Source organism: Ambystoma mexicanum, chromosome 2p (assembly GCF_040938575.1).
Source record: "Ambystoma mexicanum isolate Mex_15411 chromosome 2p, UKY_AmexF1_1, whole genome shotgun sequence".
In the NCBI taxonomy this organism is placed as follows: domain Eukaryota; kingdom Metazoa; phylum Chordata; class Amphibia; order Caudata; family Ambystomatidae; genus Ambystoma; species Ambystoma mexicanum.
Window position 1 is genome coordinate 768,656,327 of NC_090923.1, and position 20,063 is coordinate 768,676,389.

A 20,063-nucleotide genomic window follows, 5' to 3' on the forward strand; every position below is an offset into this window, starting at 1 on the left:
GCGGTGCAGACAGAAAACCCCCAACATCTCAGAAAGCCTTGGCTCCTATCTGGTTCACCAAATGTGTGGGGGCGGGCCCCTTAATCACCTTAACCCAAGTGGGCCGACCACCGGAGGAATGAGTGCACGCTTTGTACATAAAGCAAGTTTATTCTACAATCATCCAGAGAGCAGATAGATGGTTCTGTACAACCCAACAACAAACCCTAGTCTCAATAAACCACAACAGCTGACACGTTATATCCACATTATATCCATTTCTGCAACAGTTAAAACCTTCCCAGATACTTCATTACAATCCAACTCGCACATGTGATTGGCCAAAAATCTCTTCAAAGAAATCCCATGTTTCTCCAATTCCTACATTCTCATTGGGAGCTAGTTTAACTACCATCTTCAACTCAAGTGTAAAAAACACCTCCTTTTAGGATTTTGGTAGGTCATGACATCATCATTCAGTTAAACATTTGTATGTACACATAGGTCATTACTAGTAATCACTGGCCTAAGCCCTTTTAACCTTACCTTGTAATTGCATATGGTTTGCATAAATATTTCAAGCGGTAAGAAGAAGGCTGGGTAAACAAGTTCTTTTTGAATTAGCGATAACTTTCTCATTCCCAATTCACTAGTTCCATTGAAACATTCTAATCTAAATAACGGCCATTTCATCGCACTCAGCACATCTGAAAATACAATTGAAACTCCTGGGTTCAATTACTTTATCCTTGGACATTGACTCACCCCATGTTTTACTGCTGGCCAAAAACAAATAGCAAAACTCATCTGTGAAGCTCCCATGCATTCAGGAGATTGCATCTGCTGTCTGCAATACTTATCAGACCATACACCCCATGGCTGTCTCTTTCAGCTGAGCTGACCGCAAAGGTTTAAGTTACTTATTTCCTCATCCTTTGGCCTTTAAAACCCAGTTGAATCAGTTTCTCAAAAGTCAAAGTTCACTCTGCAAAACAGGCCTGACTGCTATGGTTTAATACATTTGTAAAAAAAACACTAAATTTATATTCACAAAGTCCCTATGTATTTGTATCAGTGTGCATGCATGTTTAATAACTGTCATACTTTCTTCACAGTGGGTTCTCTATGAGCAGTCCTCTTCCTTGAGTGTGCATTCAAAATGTTCCCAGTCTCTCAGTTTCCACGTACTTCAGAGCACCAAATGAGTGAATTGTGTTTATGTTTCATTTAATGGTATTAACATATTTATATTTCTGCACATGTGTAAGCTAATTAATATATATCAGTTCTAGCAAAAAGTAACACTGCAGTAACATATCCCGTCCATTATCAACTACACTGGATACATATGAAGTTGCAACATCGCATTCAGTTCGCTGCACTCCCAGTCATCAATATAGTGCGCACATCATAAACCCACCCTGCTTGAGGGATTCATTTCAGACCACCCCAACATTGCACAGCATGAGAATAAGGTGTGCCCTTAAATAAAGGATGGCAGCATGATGCAGCTGTGTAAGCATTTTCTCTTTGAGTGCCAGCTTTGCAATATGTGTTGAATTTTGTGCGTACCTGCAGATTTGATTGCAATCCCTAGTAATGCAGTGACTACCTAAACATCTGACATCCGGTACACCACATCACAGTACTGATGGACTGCAATTTCTTATTTCTTGATGTTTCAATCTACCAAGAAAGTCGACAACAGCAGGTTCCTTTACCAAAGCCAAAATCTGTTATCAAAGAGAGATAATCATTGTTACACTGATTATGTTCACCTGAGATGCAATTGCTTTGACAACAAAAATTGGGAATGCCAACAGTTTGGGCTTGAAAAAGGCACTTTCCAGGGACGCCCGTTATGATATTAACTGACCTTTGATGGTAGCAGATGTTAATTGTGCGAGTACCAGGATATCTAATAGCAATGCCTAGCAAATGCCTAATACATATAAACAAGCCTAAACTGTTGTCTTTGCCAATGCTTGTTTGGAATGCAGCTCCCTCTCAGATCTATCTAGATAACCAATTTCTAGTGAGAGTTACAGCATTTCGGCATCCAGGCCCATATGAACCTATGAATCTTCAAGTCTGCTATTTATAGATCTACACTTCCATTGGGAAAAAAAATAAAAAATCATTATTCAGGCGCGCCAAGATGTTTCTGCTTGAAATTGAACATTTGACTGCATAATTTGTTACATTATATTTGCATCACATTGTGTATTGGTGGGGGGGATTGAGAACTAGATTGGAAAAGAGGTAATATGTGTGAGGCTGCAAAAGGGCCACATTGACATTATTTGCACGTTATCTCCTATCAAGTTACTAGAATCCAAGATGTCCCTGGCTTGACTGAACATTTTTTGTTTTCCTCTACTTCTATGATTTATTATACAAGCCTATTTCATATTAATATCTTTATTACTCATTATCACTTAATTTGTAATGGTGAAAATATGTCCCTTCCGTGTTCTCCAATCCACTGAGTACTGACATGCCCCCACTCACAAACACCCCCACACTCACCAGTTTTCCATCATAACCTACACTCCCAAACCTCTCACGCTGCCAATCCTGTGCATACTTACTTGCTCTGTCACACTGCCAAGCAACAACTCTCGTGGCCCAGTCCCTGTTAAACTCTCAATCATGTTTTCAACTCACACGCTCCAGTTCCTCCTGCAGTCTACAATCCTTTATCCTTTCTCAATCCATCTCCATGTCACATCTTTTCTCCCAGTTCATCATGCTCTTCCCGCATCCTTTCTCCCAATCTGCAGCTTGTGTCCTCCTTCTGGACCACTCCTCTCGCTCCTTCCGGCCCGCTGCTCACCCTCTGTCTGACCCTCCCTGCTTTCTGGCCCACTGCTCCCCCTCTCTGCTTTCTGGCCTACCGTTCCACTTCTTGCCCATCGCTTCCCCTCTGGCCCACTGCTCACTCTCTGCTTTCTAGTCCACCACTCCCCCTCTCTGGCCCCCCATTCCCGCTCTGGCCTGCGCTATCTGTGCTTTCTGTCCCACTGCTCCCCCTCTGGCTCACTGCTCCTCGTCTGGCCCACTGTACCCCTCACATGGTGACTACTTTTTAATTTTTTTAAAATGCGGATTGTTTTTTTGTTATAAATGGGCATTTTTGCAAAAATGCCTGTCTGAATGTGTTTTTGCAAAACGGCTGTTTTTGCGGATTTTGAATGATTGCCAAATCGCTAAAAGCTGGGGGGGGTCTGAGTACAGGAGCAAGATATCTAATATATTGCTATATGATATGCTTAACAAGTGCAACAGCAAAGACGCAATGGGAAGATTTAATATCAGGCCAGTATCTGTGAAAGGTTGAGAGGCATGAGAGAAGTCAGTTGCAAGTCAGTAAACATGGCTCAGCCTCTTATCTCATCTGACAAAAGGAATATGATTCTGGTGAAAAATACTGTATGACTGGCCTCAACCTCCAAAGGGTTGGTAGTGATTGGGAAGCGCCATCTTAATGCTGGATGTGTCTAAGCTAGGTTTTAAACTTTCATGCTCATATAAAATAATTTGGTTGGGCAGTAAGGGTAAAGTTTCTTAAAAACCGCAACAGGACATTATGTAATTGGTGTGCGCTCTATAAAATGGTTAAAGAAGCCCTCTAACCTTTTCTCACAGGGAGATACGTTTGGAATGTTGGCTTGGTGGGTTAATGTGCCGGCTGCAGTTATTTACGTGAAACAGGCAGCTAGAGCTCTGCAGCCGGTTCTTAACTCACTGAGCTATTCCAATGATTCACTGCCTTTCAAAGCTTAACACAGTCCAAATGGGGATGTTTTTACAGCTGCTTTTAAAATGAATAACATGTTCACAAATTAAATGATCTGGCAAAATGGTCAAGTGGGTTACTGTACATCTTGTATTTTAACAACTTGCCAGTCATTGAATCACTTTTCTTCAGAATCAACGTATATTTTCATCTTTTCTTGGTCAAACAATATATGGTCCATAATTTAATTAAATGTTATTTCAGGCTTACACAATTATTTATTTTTATAAAGTAGATTGCTCTTAAAAAAAGAATATAGGTACACTAAAATATAGCTGCAAGCGGGACTTTTCTCTTCTCTTGCTATTGAACTGCAGTTTAAAAAACTATGAAAGGGGCGTGTCAATGCGTGTGGGGCTGCCACAAAGTGGGCAGGGCTTAAAGTCATGTTTATGCTTCAATCAAAGGTGGCAAGGATGGCTCTGGCTGAAGCGGTGACTGCTGCCTTGGTCCTGGTAACCTCTTCACTGCTTCTTATTTCTTGGTGGAGGAAATCTTTGAAGACATGCAATCTTCCACCCGGACCCCCTCCTCTTCCTCTGATCGGAAACCTGCTCCAGATAAGGCGGGGTGAAACCCTGAGCTCCCTGTTGGCGGTGAGTCAGTCAGCAAGTGATGCGTTTACTGCTGTCTTTTGCACTCTAGGAATACGAGCTGCCCCCGATTCCCACGGATTTGGGAGCAATGTCCGTGCAAGAAGAGGAGCAGAGGCATTGTTTGTTTTCTTCCATTCACGTGTTGCCAATCTTTTGCAGCGGTGTAGACATTCGAAAGTAGTAATACGTGAATAGTGGCTCTCTATTGCAGGTCACAACACGCTGAAAGCAGTGGAGCATCCGCCCGTATTCGCCTGGAACTTCTCAGCGCTGCACCCAGTGAGAGATTTAAACCAGGGGGGGCTAGGCATATGTTTGGTATCTTCGGAGTAAAAGCGAGGTTGGTGCAGGGTTGTGGAGACGTGGAGGGAATAAGTACAACGGCACAATCCTAATAGTACCGCGTGTTTACAGCAACACACTTTAAAATCGGGACAGTTTTGTGAAGTCACCGTAAGAGACACACATCTACTGAAAAACATGAATGTCGAAGGGAATTAATATTCCCTACAGATGGACGAGGAGACTGGCGCATCCTATGTGTCATTTTATTTTCATTCCAAGTATGTTTGCATTATTTGTTTTCCATTTTTCAGTGTTATTTGGGGGTTATTACAACCAAATGAGGGGCAATTTCAAAAATGTAAGCTTTTTTCGGGGAGGATTTTGGAGCGTTTCTTGCAGAGTACTTTGCTGCAGTAGTGATGAGATGGCATGACGCTGGCACACTTGGAACGGTATTGCTTAGCTGTGCGTGCCCGCATTTTCTGTGAAATGGCTACGCAAGTTCGGAGCTCGCCTCGGGCATTTGAATCATGCCTGCATGATTTGAGCTCACATCTCCGGCACAGTCCCCCATATGTCAAAGGTCGATAAAATGCGCACCAGGAGACATATTGCAATATCATGATGTATTGCATTTAACCGCAGGGGTGTGCCGTGAAGTGCCAAACAAAATGCGAAATAAGGAAACTAATTATCATTTTCACATGATCCTCTTATTTGCGCGCATCCAATTCTACACCTTCTGCGCCCTCCTCTGCCCACTTTATAGTTTCTCCCTTCTAGCCCGCCCTATCACTTCCCATAACCCGATATGATAAGCCGAGCTCATCAGGTTCACAGCCTTCCGATCATCTTGAAAGAATTAGAAATGACGTGTGTATACTTTCTCCCCACATTGTATTGCATTCCCCTTTATCAGAGAAGTGCTGCGAACAATGAGAAGCTTTAAAGAATATGGAAGACTGTGGCTGTCTCAGTCATAGAAGTGTACCAAAAAAGCAGCGGAAGTGTGACTCCGGCGGGGCACAGAGTAGGAAGGAAGGGAGCAACGTGCAACCCATTTTGCAAGGGGTGCAGTCATGCTGGTTGACAGCCAACTGATTTGAAACGGATTTCAGTTTAGCTTTAACTGTGATCCGGTGGTAAAATGGAAAAGTGTGCTTTAACTTCACAAAGAACAGTTCCAGAATGGAGACAGTTGTTGAAAAAAGTAGTGGAGCTGTTAACAGTCAAATATGAAAGTGGTGAAACACCCCCCTCTCCCGTCCCTCCCCCGACTGTTGCGACTCACTTCGACCACTGGGTTCTCCTCCCAAACAGGTACAATAACTCTATTTTGGGGGTAAATATTGATTAATTATATCCTGAACATAAAGTGTCTTTTTGTTTTGCTTTGGGCCATCTAATAAAGCAAAATTATTGGCATGAAAGGGGAGATGCTACAGCAAGGATCATGCATCACACACTTTTCTACCTACCCATTCAATGCCCAAAACCATTATTTGATCTGTGAACCTTCCTTCCCATTTCCTGCTAATCCTCACTCAAGCCCCCTCTCGAGCGAGGTCTCTTTTCATTCCCTCTTTACTTTTTTCCCTGCTCCTCTCTGCTCATCATCCAGCCATTGGTGCTACAGAGCATGGCTCCATCACAGCAGGTTTTGGATAGCAGCTGCTTTATGAGTCTTTTGGTCTTGCTTCCATTGTTCCCCATCTACTGTGGTTACCGTGCTTTGCTTTCAGGAATGCCAGTTAGTGTGGGAAGAAGAGAGTGAATGTAAATCATTGACAGTAATTGTGTACAGCAATGATTTGAGTAGATCCTCATTTCCACTAGTCGTCCTTCTCGCTCCTCACCATCTTCCTCACTTATTATCCCGCACTCTTTCCTCCTCCTCATCACGACTTAATTGCTCTCACCTGTTCTCCTCATTCATAAATTCTTGTACTTCTTAGGACACTATCATTTTTGAGGATAACCTAAAGTGTACACTTCCTTAGGATCATCGATTTTTTCACACGCACACAGACGCACAGACACACACTCTCTCTCATGATTTTACCTTGCTCTCTGTCAGGGTTCCCCATGCTTACCGCTGGTCCCTCTGGCACTGGAGGCTTCCTGTGTCTGTCACATCCATCCGACATTGTGCCCTTTCCAACATTGCGGCTATGGAAAGTTCCTCCATAACGTTTGTGCCCTATCCATCATGGCGGCATGTATGTTTCTCAGGCTCATGCGTCACTCCAGGAACATTAACCAGTTTCTATATGAACAACAAACGCCAGTATAACAGCGCGGCTCAAAGCGAAGGCTTCTTAGCTCAGCACTCCCATACTTTCCTTTCTTCTTTAATGCTGCTTAACCGTTTTTCCTTCTTTTCTGCCATCCCCCTTCCTTGTTTATGTGTATTCTTCTTCACTTCATTTTGTTTCCGGATGTTCTGTACTGATTCCATTCTTTGACATCCCTGGATGCTTCCTGCACCTGGACTCTTCTTGAAATCCACCACAGGTTTTTCCCCATCAATGGGGTTTTCCCAGTTTTTGGGGGTATTCTCTCCTGAACTCATCCGGCTTGTTATCACTACACAAGCAGGGTGCGTCTAGATTGGATCATCCATTCCTTCACGACACAAGAACCGGAGGGAAACACCGGTCCAGCTCGTCACCTAAGTCTCCGTTGGCCATCCAGCATCAGGTAAACCAAGACACTGACACTTTCCGTGTGTGAATGACACTACATGTGAGGCAGAGGTTGAACAAATTCAATTAGGACACATACACTTAAAAAAGATGTAACTGCCTATGTGCAGGTGCATTTGTGTTTAGTGTTTGAAGAGACAAGGGTTTAATGTGCCCTTTACTTTATTCGTTTTCTGGGACATCAGTCCACTTTTCAGACCAGATATATGGTTTCTGTACCTTAGGTATATATGTTGAGTGTAACCTGAAAAATTAACACAAGCTAAAAAGGACACACAACAATGATCGCCTATAGTATGAGAAATGTCTATTTCAAGTGGGTGTGTGTTGTCATCTTACCTCATAATTTAGCAGCAATATAAGTGGCTGGTTCTTACTAGTAGTACCTGACCAAACAGAGGGGTGAAGAACCAAAAACTGGCCAAACCTTCATATTTATTTATTCTTATTTAGTTTAAAAGAACTTTTACAAAATCAATAAATTCACACTTTCATAGAAAACACACACTATGCATTCAAGCAATCAACATATATTCGTCACAATAAAATCACCTACACCTACAAGAATACAGTGTTGTTAAAATGTCATGCTAACCTGTCAAGATCCCAATTCAATTTCAATTCACTGATCCCTTACTTAATATTTAAAACCATCTAAAACCATAAACACCTTAATAGCGTTAAACATAGAACACCATCTTTTACTGCCTGAGAATAGTGTCATGCCCGATGGTCAAAAGGGCCTTCATTGAGTTTCACTCAGTTGACTCTCTACTACACCTAACGTTATATAAGGTAATATAAATCGCTTCACATTCTGTATTCAAACAGTATGTCCAAACCTGTACACTTTTTATAGAGTTCTAGTCATGCGTTAAATCACCCAGGAGGTTATGTATTTGTGGCCCATTTTAGTGCATTCTGTTAACACATGTCTGGCTGTTTCATACACTCCGGTATACAGAATCTACAATCTCTTTGAATCCTCCATTGCCCGCCCCAGATCATTCTTAGCGGGAGTTGATTATTGCGCAATAATAGTCTGAATCAATGCACCTCAAGGTCTGGGCAGCAGAGAAGATAATGCTGGGGCTTCATGTACTTATGACTTACAGGAACCGCTTTACTGTAATTCTTACACTTCTATAAATGCTCATAGTTTGAGACCCAATCCCACTTGCTCATTCGCTACGAAAACGTGTCTTTTAACGTTTTAAAGTTAGAGCACTGCTGGGAATTAGGGACCCAATCAAGGTTAAGGAACAGCTTATTGACTAATCTAATGAAGCCACCATCACTTCTAGTTTCATGTATTAAACAGTAGTTTGCTCCTAACTTTTTCAATAGGGGGCATGCGAGAGATGTTTTAGCTTTCAAAAATAGCTCCACTCTTCGTTTAATCGCCATTGTACACAGCGATAGTAATCCCAATTCCAGACAAATATATTCAATAGATGTCGATGGCGGCAAGCGCAGCACGCATCACCAAAAATACTCCTCTAGAGAATTTAGCAAATCCAAGGCCTGCAAATCTAATGCCTCCAAACCGTACAGGACTACCAGACAGAACCATTGTTTGTAAGAATACACCCTTACAAAAATCCTGCATGTAGGTAAACAAACCTTCACACCATTGGGGAGATATGTTTAGCTTTTTGTGTCTTTGTAGTAATCAGCTCCTGATAACCCCTAGAAACCAACATCTCTACTCCCAGATACTTGTACTGCTGGGTGAATTCTATATGACCGGCACTGACTAGCATAGTTTTCATTTTCGAAAGGTTAATCGTTAGCCCATTTTTCTCAGCATAACTCGCAAGCTCAGACAGCATGGCTTTCATCCCCATAAGTATCTGATTATATAACACCAACGTGTCTGCATAGAGCATAGCTGAAATGGCGCATTTGCCAATTCTTGGTGGACATTTGGCGTACATCGTCATTCTCAAAGGGAGGTCAGCTATATAGATGTTAAATAACAGTGCTGCAAGCATACATCCATGTTTGACACCCCTATCAATGGGGATGTCTCCAGATAAAAATCTACTGTCACTAAGGCGTATCTCGGCTATAGTATGCAGGGACACAATAATTTGAAGGAGCCATTCGGGCCAGCCTAAGACACAACGTTTTCTCCATAATAAACCGTGTTTAACCTGGTCAAAGGATGTGCGGAAATCGATAAAAGTTATGTACACTGATTGGTTGCTCCTCGTTCTGGCTTTAGTCATAACAGCATCTAACAGGTGCACATTATGTACAGTGCTAGATCCCTTTCCGAATACCGTATGAATGTTTTGGTCAGTTACCCAGTCTTGTAGATGTGTTAGTACAAATCCTGCAAAAATCTTTCCTCTGGTGTCAAGGAGGGATAACAGTCGGTAATTCTCAGGTAATAGTTGATCACCGCTTTTATTCACAGGAATATATATAGCTTTGGTCCATAACCCAGGGATAGACCCATCCCTACATATTTTTTCAAAAAGGTCACATGAGATTATAGCCCATATTTCCCGATTTCCCTTTATGGCGGCTGAAGAAAGTCCATTCCGCCCAGGAGCTTGAGAGTTATTTAGTTTGGTTATATGGGCTATCATATCCCCAATTTCGAATGTCAATTGCCACTTAGAATCTTTTTTAAAACTGGGGACTCCAGTGTTGTCGTCTTTCTTCATTTTTTCTTCGATAAATGATCGCCAGACATTCTCAGCAATTTGGTTAACAATTAAGCTCTTAGTAGAAGGTCTTGTTGTATTTAAAATGTGTCATACCTTTTTAAGTATCCTTTTTATTCAACGCTAATATCATTTTCTGCCAATTTGTCATAATATTCCACTTTTTCCCTAATTTTACCCAATTTCTGAATTTGTTTTTTAATTGACAAATTTTGACTCTTTTTTTCGAGACTTGGCATACCTTCCCTTTTCAGATGGCGAATACAAAAACGTAATCTTCGCTTTTCGCTTTGTATTTCAGTATGAAACGGTCGAGTATTCTTTTTGTATCAGCAACACTATACATTTATTATTTGTTTTTACGTTTTTGTGTATTAACCTGGATAACCATGTCTCAATCTCATCCCCAGTATGTAAGTTTAAGCATTCCTCAAAAGCACGACCCAGCTTTTTAAATATTGTGCTAATATTACGATCTGTCCATCTTATCCGATTGCCAGCTTGGTTAGAATCCAGGCTACTAATAGCATATTTTCTCTCGTTCGTCAGAGTCAAATCTATGTTGAGTCGTAAAATAGCATGATCACTAGATTCACTTTTACGAACGTGTAGGCTTTTAACACCATTAGTTAACTGTGTGTTACCGCAAATGAATCCATGTTGTCCTCTGTATTTCCACCCTTCCAGGTACTTTGCCCCGGGGAATCGCCTAAAGTTCGACCATTATATATAACGAGATTCAATAATTCTACGAAGCAAAGCCATTGTTTACCCTTAGTGTTGCTGGATTTCTGTACTAATACACAATCAGATCCTATAGTTGTGTAAATCTGTTTTATGGTATGTTCCCCACATTTAGCATTGTGGTCCCCACCCAGCAAGATCAGGTCAGTAACAACAGCTTCCTGCCAATTTGTGATAATTGAATCAATAGATTCAAGAATATTATCAGTCATTTCACTACCTGGGGGATCGTTAACATTAATGATGAGCAGATGGGGGCATGGCCACAAGGCCATGTAGGAAGACGTGTCCGAGAGGAGCTCCGGATGATGATGCACTGTTCCTCACATAAAGTGCATAAACAGAAGCCTGCAGTGACGAAAATACAGGTGCTAGTATATGAGCATAAGGGGCACCTTTACAGAGAATCGGGAATTCATGGAACGTATCAGCGTTGCAGCACTGAATGTAATCAAGATCGTGGGTGCCAGAGATGACTGGACCCAAAATGGCAGATGAGTGACAGAGAACAAAGGAGCCCGACGGAAAGAAGCATCTCCAGGTCCGCGATGCAGAGAATGAATAGCGGAGAAGAAACACAGCCACGGCCTTCATAAGCAGCCTGGGCTCATTGCCGAATAAAAATTGGGTAAGCAATGTGTGGTACTGGGTGAAGCAGGGACAGCACGCAGGAGCGTCTTGTGGTTCTGCCGTCTGCCTGACCCCACCACCAAGCATGAACACGAACCGGTGCGTGCTGCAGTAGATAGAAGCACGCACACGCGGATCGCCACTGGACTGGCAGACCGGGTGTGCGGCGCTCACAGCTTGCATCTGGATGCCGGCAAATAAAGGGGAAAAAAAGGATACATTGTGACGGTGAACACCAGGAAAACGAGCAGAGTGCTCGGAGAGCGCAACGGACACTAATTAGGAGCCGGAAGAGCTGCGGAGACAGAGTGCGAAACGGCAACAGCGGAACCTGAGCCATGGAGTAGCGGCAGGCTGCGGATCCCACACTTCATAACGTCAGAAACTGCATCCAAAAAGGAGCGGCAATGGGAAGAAGCAGAGAGGACACATTAAGCTATGCAACGCCCAGGTTGGGCTAACACCGCCGGCAAACCCAGGCAGCTGCAGCAAACTTAACAGCAACACACACAGACATACACAGACGTAGCCATAAATGATACCGTGTGGGAGATAGCCTGACAAAATAAGATCCCGAGTGCCCCAAGTGGACGCTACCTGCATGTACTGGAATCAGAAACACCACAATAACAATTCACACCGAGCAGCTGACAGAGAATGTGAGAGCATGCCACTGGATTTAAACCAGGAGTACAACACTCCATAATAAGACGCATGTGGGCACATCACCAGAGGCTGGCAAATCACGTCTAAATGTGCTGTAAACACGCCTAACAGTGAAGGCAAGACAAAGTAACGTGGCAATCACAGCCTCACCTGGAGAGCGGCAGCCGTGGATATATGGTGGCACCTCAAACTCAGATGAGAGGGCTGGGCACAGAGAGGATGGCGAGCTGGGAGCGCATATAGGAGGGGCTGCGGCAGGAGCAGCTTGGATGGCCTTGGCGACATGGAGCACCGAAGGATAACCGCAGTGGCATTGCAGGTCACGCAAGAGTACAAACCCGCACTGCTGGCTACACGCAAATCTACCATAGCACCAAACAGGCCCATAGGCCCTTGGATGCGCAGATACCGACACAACCCGACAAGAGCCGGGACATAAAGTTAACAGAAAATGGCAGTGGCCGCAGACGTGGGAGGACATAACCCATTGGTGAAACAGCGCCACAGAACATGAGGACTTTCACCACAGCTCCTCCTAAGCATCATAGCTGGGGACGGACTGGCCCTGGGGCATCCAAGAGCACACCCCTGAGGGCCCGAAAAGAACATACGGCAACACCGAGATGGCGAACAAAAAGACCAAGGAAAAGGGCAAACAACCCACGCTGGAAGAATACACGAGAACACCGCAAATGGCAGAAGGGGCTAGAAGCAAGGAGAAGACCCCCTCACCAGAAACCGTCACAGTGAGCAAACACCAGAAGTTCCTGGAGGCGATTGCGGACCTGGAACTAGCGTGGGAAACCAAACTGGAATCGGCCATGGTCGAACTGAAGGCGGCACTGGAACTGAAAGTTGGCGCAGTACAGGAAGAGATGCATCTCCTCAGACAGGATGTCAGAACACTAGCAGAACGAACGGGCGAACTGAAAAAGGAAATGGCCCCAAACACAGCTGCATGCGCGTCTCATAAATCGGAGATCCATATCCTGGAACAACACGTGAGTAATTTGGAGAACAGGGCAGAAGAAGCGGAGGGACGCACCGGAGAAACAATGTACGCATTGTGGGACTACCGGAAGAAGAGGATGGATCGAACCCCACGGATTATATCGAAACGATGATGCTGCAAGAAATAACAGGAAGGGTGCTCACCCAAGGATTTGCAGTGAAACCAGCGCATAGGGCCCTGACAAGAAAGCCACCGCCAGGCCCCTCCCCCCCCGAGACCAATAATCGCCAAAATCTTGAACTAGCGAGACCGGGAAAAAATACTGGAATACTTCCGGAAAGGAGGCACGATACAGAGGGCATCGGCGAACATCACAGCATACCCAGACTACACACTGTTGGTACAAAGACGCCGCATGAACTATGGAGCAGTGAAAAGAAGATTGAGGGAAGCAGGCTACAAGTACATGCTAATATACCCGGCCAAACTGAAGGTGTATCACAGAAACAGAGCCCTGTTCTTCGACACCCCGGAGGCAGCGTCAGAGTGGCTGGACACACAGAACTGTCAAGTTGAAACGGGTATCCAGAAGGAAGACGGCGCAGATAAGTAAAATGGAGGCTGCAGTACCCATGGTGCTGCAGACTCAAAAACTGGGACTAGAATAGAAGACAGGGCAAAGACAGTTGGGAGATACGCAACAAGGGCGGCACATATACGAATGCTCAAGCACAACAATAGCGCGAGCATGTAGGAGTCTCAAGGAACACGCTATCACACCCCCAAGTATAGATTAGCTAGGTTACTGTTAGACTGATGACACCCTGCTGGGTTCCTGATTTCGCCACACCAAGATAGGGCCAAATGCGGGTGAGCCTGAGATCCAGCGATGGAGCTAGGCATCAGTTAGGGATGGGTAGGGAGGGGGGAGGGAAGGTAATGTGTGCAGTGAATATTGTTGGGGAATAAGGGGACGCGGGGTTAGTTGGGAAGTTATTGTTGAAAAGGGAAGGGGAATAAGCCCATACAGTTGGGGAAGGAGAGGAGGGGGGTTAGTTGGGGAGTTTATGTTGGAAGAGGGAGGGATATGAGCCCAAATTCATGTCAAACTAGACTGGAGAGGAAACCCGGGAGGGGGGGAGGAGGGACAAACCACTCATGGCAATGGGAAGCCTTAGAATAGTAACCTGGAACGTGAGAGGCTTCAACAGTTATCTGAAGAGGAATAAAGTAATGATGTACTTGAGAATGCTGAAAGTGTGAAAGTCGACATAGCATTGCTGCAGGAAACCCACCTTACTAAGGAGAAACTAGAAGTGGTTAAGAAAAAAGTGGAGAGGGACCACCACAGGAGCGTCATGTTCTGCCTATTCAAGGGGGTGGTCACATGGGTGGCACCTCATGTACCGTTTCAGTTGCTTCAGACCACAGCAGACCCAGATGGAAGAATGATAGTGGTGCGTGGGATGCTGGAAAACAGGGAATTGAGCATTATAAACTCATATACCCCTAACCAAGACACGGCGGCCTACTTTAGGGCCCTATACAGTAAAATGAGCCCCCTACTGGGCAGTGCGATTTTATGGGTAGGAGATTTTAACTGTACATTACACCCCAAAATGGATAGGTCAGATAGTAAACTAGACAGACCCACCCCAGCTGCGAAAGCTTTACAGGCCCTGCCGAGAGATTTTGGACTACAGGATAACTGGAGACAGCTACACCCGGAAGACAGGCACTAGTCACACTACGCGGCCCCACACAATCTGTATACGAGATTGGATTATATGTTTATTACCTCAGAGTTGGTAGTGGAAATGACTGGCTCGGAATACAAGGCCAGAATACTATTGGACCACTTCCCCCTGGTTTTGGAGTGGAGGCAGCAAACCCCTAGAGTGAGAATCCCGACTTGGAAGCTCAGAGCCGAGGTCCTGCAGGACTCGCTATTCCGTGAGGACCTAAGAGAGGCGATTATTGAGTACTTTGATATTAACACAGGGAGTGTGCAGTCAGAAGGAACCTTATGGGAGGTGTTCAAAGTGGTAGTACGGGGTGCAGCCATATCCAAGTCCAGTGGGCTCCAAGGGGGCATAGAGCGAGAGCTACAGGAGACAGAGAGGGACCTGGAAGAAATGATGCAGAGGGGGAGCACCTCACAGGAGGATGCTGAACGGGTGAATGTATTACAACAAGCTAGCAGGGAGCACTGGGACAGACTATGTAAATTGAACTATAAAAATATATCGAAAGGCAAAATGCAGGGGGAGACAAACCGGGAAGGCTGCTAGCATGGTTATACAAAAATGAGACACCACGACCAGTGGTCAGGGAGATAAAGGGGGAAGAAGGCCAGACCTGGGACACCCAGGAGGGAGTTAACGAGGGGTTCCTTAGTTTCTACAAACGCCTCTATAAGGACACGGGGGAGGAGATGGGCCGGGAGATTCAGGAAACATTGGAAGACATAGGATTATCTAAATTGAAAGATGAGGAATGGGAGGACCTGGACTCCAAAATCACATTCGAAGAATTAATTAGTGATTCGGCACCTCCCCACATGTAAGGCTCCGGGGTCGGACGGGCTCCTAAGTGAATTTTACAAAACATATAAGCAGGAGGTACTCCCCTCACTGCTTGCTATGCTAAATGAAGCGCTTCAACGAGGAAGGCTGCCGTAGTCTCTGAGGGAGGCGGTGATTATTCCGCTCCTGAAACCGGGCAAGCAAAGCACGGGTTGCAGGTCATATAGACCCCTATCTATGCTCAACCAAGATAGCAAAATCCTCACAGCAACGCTGGCAAACAGGCTCAAATGAGTTATTGGCAAACTTATACATCCCGATCAGACAGGCTACGTTCCAGGCAGGAATATAAGCAACAGTCATAGGAGACTCCACCACATTATTGAACAGACAGAGAAGGACCCCGGCAAAATGGTAATAGTCTTGTTGGGTGCCATTAAGGCCTTCGACTCTGTGAGGTGGCCGTGGTTGATAGCGGCCTTGAAAGAATATGGGATGGGGCTGGGGTACCTGAGGTGGGTCAAAATGGTATATAGTTCCCCAATAGCCAGGGTCAAAACTGGAGATAATCTCAGACAAATTGCAATTTAGTAGGGGCACTAGACAGGGCTGCCCCTGGTCTTCCATGCTGTACATCCCGCTCTAGAACCATTGACAATCTGCTTCAGACAACAGTATGGGGAGATAGGGATCCTCACGAAGGGAGGATTACACCTGATATCATTGTACGCCGATGACATACTGCTATACCTGCGCTTCCCAGAAGAAAACCTACAATATGTCCTGGAGGTGATGGAACACTACACCACCCTCTCGGGCATAGCGGTAAACCCCAAGAAATCAAGCATGTTCCCTTTGGGGAGATACAGGTGGGCCCCGCATGGGAACCTACCGGTCTTGCTGAAACCCTGGATACCAGAACATTCCGATACTTGGGAATTGACATATGCCACACTGCCGCGGAAGAACAAAAATACAACACGGAAAGGGCAGTGGAAGGCATTAAGAATAGCATGGGGTTCTGGTCCAAGCTACCCCTGGCCATGATGGGTAGGGCGGCTTTCATTAAGATTATGGTCCTGCCGAGATTGCTACACTTTTTTACGAACATCCTGTACATGCTCCCCAAATGCTTTTTTGTGAAACTCCACGGCTTATGCAGGGGCTTCATATGGCACAACTCCAGGAACAGGGTGGCCTTTTGGTAGCTGCAAAACTCATGTGACAGGTGGGGCATAAACCTACCGAACTTCGAGATATACTACCTGGCGGGACAGCTCCAGTATGTGGCCAGGTGGTTGTCCGAAGAAGAGACGGCCGAAGCCAGGCTATTGTGCAAGGACACGGCCCCCTTTTTTGTGAGAGAAGTGGTGTGGGTGCCTGATTCAAAGTTGCAAGGAAGGGCGAGACTGCTGGAACTGGGCTGGAAAATATGGAGCAAAGCACGGCAAATAGTGGGAAACCCCAACCCATGCTCCCTGCAGGTGCCGCTAGTGGTGCTATGTGGGGAGGCCTCGCAAATGATAAAAGGGATCCGTAGATACTGGGAACCGATGGGCCTCTTGACCCTCTGAGACGTGTGACAAGAGGGGGAGGTCCTAGATTTCCAGAGATTAATGGAGTACACCGGAGTGCACAAAGGCCAATATATTACATACACAAGAATTATCAAACGGGTGCGAGTTAGGTGGCCTGAGGCAGTGCTAGCAGAGCAACCCGATACGGTCATTGAGACGATGTATGATATCTCGGAGGGTGGGCACAAAATATCCCGCATATATGAACTATTGATGACTAGGATGGGCAAGGAGTTGCTCCAACTGACGCGGGACGAGGATGAGGTGGTTGGAGAACCTATGCACGATGGACAATGGGATAGGGCTCAAAGGTACCACAAGGAGGTGTCCCGAAACGCGAGGCTACAACAGATCCACTTATATGTTACTCATAGGGCATATATGACCCCTAGCAAAATTTCCAGGTTTGGATGTTCAGTGACACAGAAAGGCCCAAGGTGCGGGGGGGTGGAAACTGGGATGATACACATGTTTTGGGCTTGTCCGGAGGTGGGTAGATTCTGGACAGAGGTTAAGCTACTCCTGGCCAAAAATGGGATCACACTGGAGGTGGAGTCAGTTTGGGCATGCATGCTGGGGAGTTTTGCCAGACTACGCAACATGAAACACATTAGTAAGATGAAAGACCTGGCCTACATCCTGGCCAAATGGAGAATTGCAATGGGCTGCAAAGCAGCCCAATGACCCTGAATAGAGACGTGGTGGGCTGACCTCCTGAAGTGGGCAGAAGCAGAAACGGTAGCTTGACATGAAGCAATCAGTAGGGGAGGGGAGGAGGAAGCGGGACCCCTGATAGCATGGAAACAATTGGTGGCCACAATGGTGGGATCCTCCCAGGCCGAACGTAGTGAAGACGATATGAGGGAGACTAATGAGGGAGACTAGCCCGGAGATATGCAAGCCGGTGGCATTGAAGCAGGGGCTCGAGTTAAGGGGGTCGGAGGGGGAAGGACTGTGACGCATTACATGTGAATATAATGGTGTGAAGCTCATATGTGAATGTCCTAAATGTATGTAATGTTTGGAGTGTTGTTAATAAAAATAATAGAAATTTTAAAAAAAATGATGAGCAGATGTAGGTTTTTAATCCCATCGTTCAACATCACTTCAACAACCAGAACATAATTCTTAACACTAGAATGTTCATTTTTCACTGAGTAGATTTCTTTCTTTACTCCAATCATCAGGCCACAAAAAAGATGACCCTTGTTACCTTTTTTCACTACCGCCTGGTGTATAACAAAGCCATCAAACATCAATTGATCAACCATGCATGTCTCTTGTAGCATAAATATTGCTACTTTATCTAACACATCAAAGGAGTTCGTTTTTTTGTAAAAGGTGGGAATGGCCATGAGTATTCCAAAAAACTATGTCAATATATCACTAACTGCTCTTCCAGGTTGCAGCTGGACCCTTTCTCCTCCACCACCACACTCACCACCTGTGGCATCCCCCAGGCTCTATCCTATCGTCATGGCTCGTCAAGATCTATCTCGCCCCTCTTGCTCACCTGATCTCCTCCTTCTCACCTCATTTCCATTGTAATGCTGATGACACACAGCTTTCCTTCAAACCTCACTCTACTACCTCCTCTTGCCCCTCGCTCATCCCTTTCTGTCTGCCATTCAAGCATGGTGTGCAGCTGACAATGTTTTCCAGGAAGACGGAGATCCTTCTCATTGGGACACCTGCACACTCTTTTCCTCCTACCCTCTGGCCAGCCTCTTTCTCACCATACTGTGGGACCATAAACCTCAGGGTCAGCTTTGATTCCGCTCTCTCCTTCACCCCTCACATCATGGACCTTACAAAGAAGACCAACTTCCAGTTCCACCCCCCCCCCAGAGGCATTATTCCTTTCCTCACCTTCCCCAGAAGATCACGTCTCCAGAGCTCTGGTTCTTGTCATGATCACCAAGATCTCACCCTCAGGAGCACACACCACACACACTCACTCCACTCTTAGGGCCAGTAGGAAAGGGGGCTGGAACATTGTGTTGTGCTCTTGGAGGTCATTGGGCCATACACTTGGCAATAGTCCTGTTTCAAACCACACCAGGATGGTCTCTTAACTTCTCCCCTCCAAATACCTCCAACATGGCCGATAACCTGGCGATTGAGCTGCTCCTTTAACTGTATAGTGTGCGTGGGTGGGTACCTATTGATAGGCAGAATCACCTGCAGTACCCTTGGGGAACACTACAGGTAATTAGGACTACAAGTGTAAGCACAATTTCACCTTTGGTACATGCCTGTACTACACAGTAAAGTGGTAGCGATGGCTGAACAGCCAGACTTACCTCAAGAGTTTAAGTGAGCAGTAGAACAAGTTACACAAAGGACCAACACATAAAGTGATTCAAGTAAACACTTACTCAAGGTTTCTTGGTAAAAGAATATACATTTATTTACTCAGTTAGTTAGAAAACATTACACTAGCACAAGCAGCTCAATATCACACACTAATACACCATAGAAATCCAACCGGTAAGTAACTGAACAAGTTTAGCTCAAAAATGAAGTAGAAGCAAAATTGCACTTCAGATACTTAGAAAAGGAGGGAAAATACAAGGTTATAAGAATAGACAGCCCAAATATATTCATAGGCAGGGCAAAGGGTTTCAGTTAAATACAACCAGCAATTCTTCTCAACAGGCCTGGGCCAAAGTCAATGGTTCACAGTCTTTTGTATAGGATAGCACAGTTCTGGTAGATAACGGTTAAGTCTTTGCCACAGATTTTTAAAGGATTTGGCTAGGAGAAAAATTTGACGAATGTTTAGGGAAGGACAAGCCTTCGTAGTTGAGGAAAGTTTCACACACTTTCCCGGACCGCGTTTGCACAGTACCTTGTCAATGAAGAAAGCTGTAGCTGAGGCAGTTGTTCCTGGCAGTTCGAGCAGATCTCGTTGTTCCTGAGCTTCAGTC

At 45.1% G+C, this 20,063-nt stretch overlaps 1 protein-coding gene across 2 annotated transcripts in view; it reads left to right on the forward strand.

Annotated features, from left to right (window-relative positions):
* Positions 1-4,158: 4,158 nt before the first annotated feature.
* LOC138566773 (cytochrome P450 2G1-like) overlaps positions 4,159-20,063 on the forward strand; it is an 899,512-nt gene continuing 883,607 nt past the window's right edge. For both annotated transcript variants that reach the window (XM_069644420.1, XM_069644421.1), the window contains exon 1: positions 4,159-4,374. In XM_069644420.1, the coding sequence (XP_069500521.1) occupies positions 4,165-4,374 (210 nt within the window). In that variant the 5' untranslated portion in view covers positions 4,159-4,164. The remainder of the gene's footprint in view (positions 4,375-20,063) is intronic.